This window comes from Carlito syrichta, unplaced genomic scaffold (assembly GCF_000164805.1).
Source record: "Carlito syrichta isolate Samal-C Ts95f unplaced genomic scaffold, Tarsius_syrichta-2.0.1 Scaffold305705, whole genome shotgun sequence".
In the NCBI taxonomy this organism is placed as follows: domain Eukaryota; kingdom Metazoa; phylum Chordata; class Mammalia; order Primates; family Tarsiidae; genus Carlito; species Carlito syrichta.
Window position 1 is genome coordinate 314,593 of NW_007249801.1, and position 5,502 is coordinate 320,094.

The following is a 5,502-nucleotide window of genomic DNA, read 5'->3' on the forward strand; positions in this document are numbered from 1 at the left end:
TCCGGTGATCCTTCTGCCTCAGCCTTCCAAGTAGCTGGAGCTACAGGCATGCGCTACCATGCCCGGCTAATTTTTTTGATTTATTGTAGAGATGAGGTCTCATCAAGTTGCCCAGGCGGGTCTCGAACCCGTGGGCTCAGGCAATCCACTCACCTCAGCCTCCCAAGGCGCCGGATTACAGGCCACCGAGCCCGGCTACCTTGGATAAATTACTTAACACCTCAGTGTCCTCGATTTCAAACTCTGAATAATAGAGCTCTTCCCTTATGGAATGGTAACCAAGACTGAACAAGACACTATATGTAAAGAAAATGGACAAATGCCCGGGACAGTACAGACATGAGTTATTACTCAAAAATAATAGCTATTATCGTTATTAGAAAAATACCTAAGAGTTCTCAGCAGTCTAGAAATCAACATTTGCCAATCAGATTTACATCAAAGGGGCGCTGACCACGCGGTTACGTCTCCCTGCTTGCCGGGAGTACTCCGATCACTCACCTGGGTCAGCTGGTCCTCCGCCAGGACAGTCCCTCGCTCCTTATACTTGGCCTGTCAGACAAAGAGAGAGGCATGGGTTAAGACAGTGGGCACTGGGGGCTCTCACCTGTGCGGCCACAGTCTCAGTATGAAGAGGCGGGTCCCTTTTAAGTGTGTTTTGGGGAAGATGGGCAGGTTGAGGGAGAAGAAACCCGAAAGCGGTCAAACCTAGCGGAGGAGGACAAAGGGATGGTGATATAGGGACGCTGACACCCCAACCTGCCGGGAGCTGGGGACACTTAGCCCCCGGGACCCGTCTCGGATCCCGCTGGGAGGCAATGAAAGGATACAGAACTCCACTACGGGAGAATTCCGTCCCTCCCGGGTCTGGTAGCCTCGGGCGGCCCTCTTCCACCTCACCTCGGCAAGCTTCTTCTTGGCGATAGCGCCGGCTCCTACTCCTCGGCGGTGCATCCCCGCCCTGGGCCCGCGGGCAGCCCCGCTGCCGGGACCCGGGGTCTCCGCTTCCCGGGCTCCGCCGCCGGCTCCACAAGGCGGAAGTCCGGGCTTCGCGTCATCCGCGCGCACCGGAAGCCGTGCGCCGCACTTCCGGTCGCGCGCCCGCCTTTAGCTGGTGGCCAAGGTCCTCAAATCCAAGACCTCGCGCGCGGCCGGGAAACTCGCTGGCGATCGCTGGGATGCGGAGCCCTGCCGCCATAGCCTGACGCCGCGCAGCCCGCCCACGTAGCGCCTAGGGCCTGGGTCTTGAGTCTCTGCCACTCTACCACCTGGAGGTCACCGAAGACTCCAGGACCACTGCTACGTGACGTGCCAGGCACTGTGTGGCCATCGAGGCCTCCATGTTGATAGGCCGGGCCCGGTGGCTCATGCCTGGAATCCCAGCACTTTGGGAGGCCGAGGCGGGAAGGATTGCTTGAGCCCAGGAATTCGAGAACAGCCGGGACAAGATAGGAAGTTCTTATCTCTACAAAATATCAAACAATTAACTGGGCGTGGTGACGCGCACCTGTAGTCTCAGCTAATTGGGAGAGAGGCCGAAGGATCATCCGAGCTCAGGAGGTCGAGGCCACGGTGAACCTGGATTGTGCCACTGACCTCCAGCCTGGGTAATGAGTGAGACCCCGAACCAAAACAAACAAAAAGGCATATTGAGCATAAAGCAGTCCATTCTACCCTAACAGAGCAAACCTGTTGGAATCACATGCAGAGACTCTGACTTGGGAGATCCTTCCCGTTAAATTGAACTCGAGTCAGATTGGCGGCCCCAATGTTCAGTTCCACTCCACGTGATTCAGTAATTTCAGGCAAACTCTCTCCTCTCTTGTGTTTCACTGTACAGTTGTGAAATGAAATAATCCCTACTCGTGAAGTTCTGAAGAGTAAGAGATAATGTAAGAAAACATATAGCGTGATGCTGGCACATAAATATCAAGTGTTTCATTTCCTAGGGGGAATTGTTTTTCATCACCTGGATTGGGGTTGTGTGTGTTTAGAAAGCTCCATGGGACATTTTGATACTAATATTGAATCAAACAAGGGGCTAATGGAGGAGTTTTTCTTTGGTTTTTGTTTTTTTGGTTTTTGTTTTTTTTTTTTGAGTCAGAATCTCCATTACCCAGGCTGGAATGCAGTGGCACGATCATGGCCACCACAGCCTCTACCCGTTGGGCTCAGGCAATCCTTCCGCCTCAGCATTCCAAGTAGTTGGAACCACAGGCGTACACCACCACTCCGCGCTAATTTTTTTATCTATTGTAGACACAAGGTCTCACCATGTTACTCATGCTGGTCTTGAACCCCTGAGCTCAGGCAGTCCTCTTGCCTCAGCCTCCCAAAGTGTTGGGATTACAGGTGTGAGCCACCACACCTGGCATGGAGCAATTTAAAGTTAGGGAGTAATAGGCCTAATTTTGTTTTAGAAAAATCACTCTAGTGGCAGCCTGGATTAAATTCAAGTCAGGGGTAGTAATCCAAACTAGAAATGATGGATGAGAACCAAGATAATGGCAGGATAGAGAGAATGGGACAGATACAGGAGTTTTTAAGAAAGTGGAGGCCGAAGTGAGAGGATTGCCTGAGCCCACAGGTTCGAGACCAACCTGGGCAACTTGGCAAGACCTCATCTCTACAATAAATCCAAAAATTAGCTGGGTGTGGTGGTGCATGCTTGGAGTTACAGCCACTTACTTGGAACGCCGAGGCAGAAGGATCGCCTGAGCCCAGCAGGTTGAGGCTGGGGTGGCCGTGAGTGTGCCACTGCACTATAGCCTGGGCAACAGAGACTCAACTCAAAAATAAAAGAAAGAAAGAAAATGGAGTAGTAAAACACCATGGGTAGGAAAATCAGGATGCTCAGGTTTCTTGCTAAGGTGGGGCCCACAGAAGGAGAGGAAGTTAAGGAAAGAATGCAGAGTAGTCTTGAACATGTTAAAAGGAAGCTCTGTGGGACATCACAGGAGAGATGGCCAACTGGCATTTGGATATACTGGTAATGAAGTTCTACAGAAAAAGCAGGACAGGGCCACAGGTCTGGAGTCAGTGCAGTGAAACCATGAATGTGAATAATGTTACTAGGGAGGTTTCCAGTAAAGGAATAAAAAGAGACTGGGAGCAGAGATTGGTGGCAGGTAGTTGCCATTTCGGATGTGGAGTGATGGTGAAACCAGAGGCCAATGAGCCTGCATCCCTGAGGATTTTGTGGAGCAGAACCGTCACACCAGCCTTAGGATGCCTGCCTCTGGGTGTTTACTTTTGAGAAAGAGAAATTATGTTGTATCTTACTAAGCCCACAGTTACTTTTGTTTTCTGCTATTAGAAACCAAATATTTTCTTTTTAATTAAAACTTTTTTTTGAGTCAGAGTCTCACTCTGACACCCAGGCTGGAGTGCAATGGCATGCTCACGACCACTGCAGCCTCGCCCTGCTGGGCTCAGGCAATGCTTCCACCTTAGCCTTACAAGTAGCTGGAACCACAGGTGCATACCACTACTCCTGACTACTTTTTCATTTATTGTAGAGATGAGGTCTCGCCAGGTTGCCCAGGCTGGAATTACAAGCATGAGTCATCGTAAAAAAAATATTTTTTAAGAGACCAGGTTTCAGGCCAGGCACAGTGGCTCAACACCTGTAATCTCAGCACTTTGGGAAGTGGAGGCAAGAGGATTGCCTGAGCCCACAGGTTCGAGACCAGCCTGGGCAACATGACAAGACATCTTCTCTACAATAAATTTTTTTAAAAAATTAGCTGGGCGTGGTAGCACACTCCTGTACTTCCAGCTGCTTGGAAGACTGAGGTGGAAGGCTCACCTGAGCCCAGCAGATTCAGGCTGGGGTAGCCGTGAGTATGCCACTGCACTACAGTCTGGGCAACAAAGTGAGACTTCAACTCAAACAAAAAATAAAAATAAAAAGAGACCAGGTTTCACTATGTTGCCCAGGCTGGTCTCAAACTCCTGGCCTCAAGCGATTCACCCACCTCAACCTCCCAAAGTGCTCTGATTACGGACATGAGCCACTGTGCCCAACTCCAAGTCTAATTTTTTTTTTTTTGAGTTGGAGTCTCACTCTGTTGCCCAGGCTGGAGTGCAGTGGCACACTCCCGGTCACTGCAGCCTTGACCTGCTGGGTTCAGGTGATCCTTCCGCCTCAGCCTTCCAAGTAGCTGGGATTACAGGCATTCACCACCATGCCCGACTAATTTTTTGATATTTTGTAAAGACAGGGTCTCTCTATGTTGCCCAGGCTGGTCTCAAACTGCTGCATTCAAGTGGTCCTTCCTCCTCAGCCTCCCAAAGTGCTGAGATTACAGGTGTGAGCCACCACACCTGGTCAACAAATCTAATTATAATGGATGAAAGAACCAAGACTAGAATAATCCTTCAGCCCTCCTCTGGGTGTTTACTTTTGAGAAAGAGAAATTATGCCTTCAGATTCCTTTGCTCTCTCTCTCTCTCTCTCTCTCTCTCTCTCTCTCTCACACACACACACACACACACACACACACACACACACACACACACACATGCACCCTTGACATTATGCTCATATTGCATAAGCCCCTTAAACACAAACATATTTCCTCAGACACAGATTTGTCCTTCCAACATCCTGTCATACACACTGATGTCCTCCAATATACCTACCCATTCGTTTATGTGAAAAACAAACTGGCCCCTCATATGCACACACTGACCTCATTTTTTTTCTTAAATTTTGAGTCAGAGTGTCACTCTGTCACCCAGGTTGGAGTGCAGTGGCATGCTCATGGCCACTGCATCCTCGACCCGACCTGCAGGGCTCAGGCAATTTTTCCACCTCAGCCTTCCAAGTAACTGGAACCACAGGCACATGCTACCATGCCCAGCTAATCTTTTGATTTATTGTAGAGACAAGGTCTCGCCAAATTGCGCAGGCTGGTCTTGAATCCATGGGCTCAGGCAATCCTCTCACCTCTACCTCCCAAAGTGCTGAGATTACAGGCTTGAGCCATGGCGCCCGGCCAACCTCATATTTTTTTTTTTTTTTTTTTTGAGTTGGAGTCTCACTCTGTCACCCAGACTGGAGTACAGTGGGCGCTCCCGGCCACCGCAGCCTCAACCTGCTGGGCTCCGGTGATCTTTCCACCTCCACCTTCCAAGTAACCGGAATTACAGGCATGCGCTACCACACCCGGCTGATTTTTTTTTTTTTTTTATTGTAGAGGTGAGTCTCGCCAAGTTGCCCAGGTGGGTCTCGAACCCGCAGGCTCAGGCAATCCACTCATCTCAGCTTCCCAAAGGCGTGGGGATTACAGGCTGAGCCACCGAGCCCGGCTCAACCTCATATTCTTTTTTTTTTGAGTTGGAGTCTCACTCGGTCACCCAGACGAGTGCAGTGGCGCTCCCGGCCACCGCAGCCTCAATCCGCTGGGCTCCGGCGATCCTTCCACCTCAACCTTCCAAGTAGCCGGAATTACAGGCGCGCGCTACCATGCCCGGCTGATTTTTTTTTGATTTATTGTA

The 5,502-nt window shown here is 50.4% G+C and overlaps 1 protein-coding gene across 4 annotated transcripts in view; it reads right to left on the reverse strand.

Moving 5' to 3' along the window:
* SNF8 (SNF8, ESCRT-II complex subunit) overlaps positions 1 to 1,094 on the reverse strand; it is a 12,379-nt gene extending 11,285 nt beyond the window's left edge. For 2 of the 4 annotated variants that reach the window (XM_008062449.1, XM_021714690.1), the window contains exons 1-2: positions 901 to 1,094; positions 502 to 552 (exon numbers count right to left, since the gene is read on the reverse strand). In XM_008062449.1, the coding sequence (XP_008060640.1) occupies positions 502 to 552; positions 901 to 954 (105 nt within the window). In that variant the 5' untranslated portion in view covers positions 955 to 1,094. Of the gene's footprint in view, positions 1 to 501; positions 553 to 900 lie in introns of those variants that run through there. The other 2 variants (XM_021714689.1, XM_021714691.1) reach the window with 2 other exon arrangements.
* Positions 1,095 to 5,502: the final 4,408 nt, after the last annotated feature.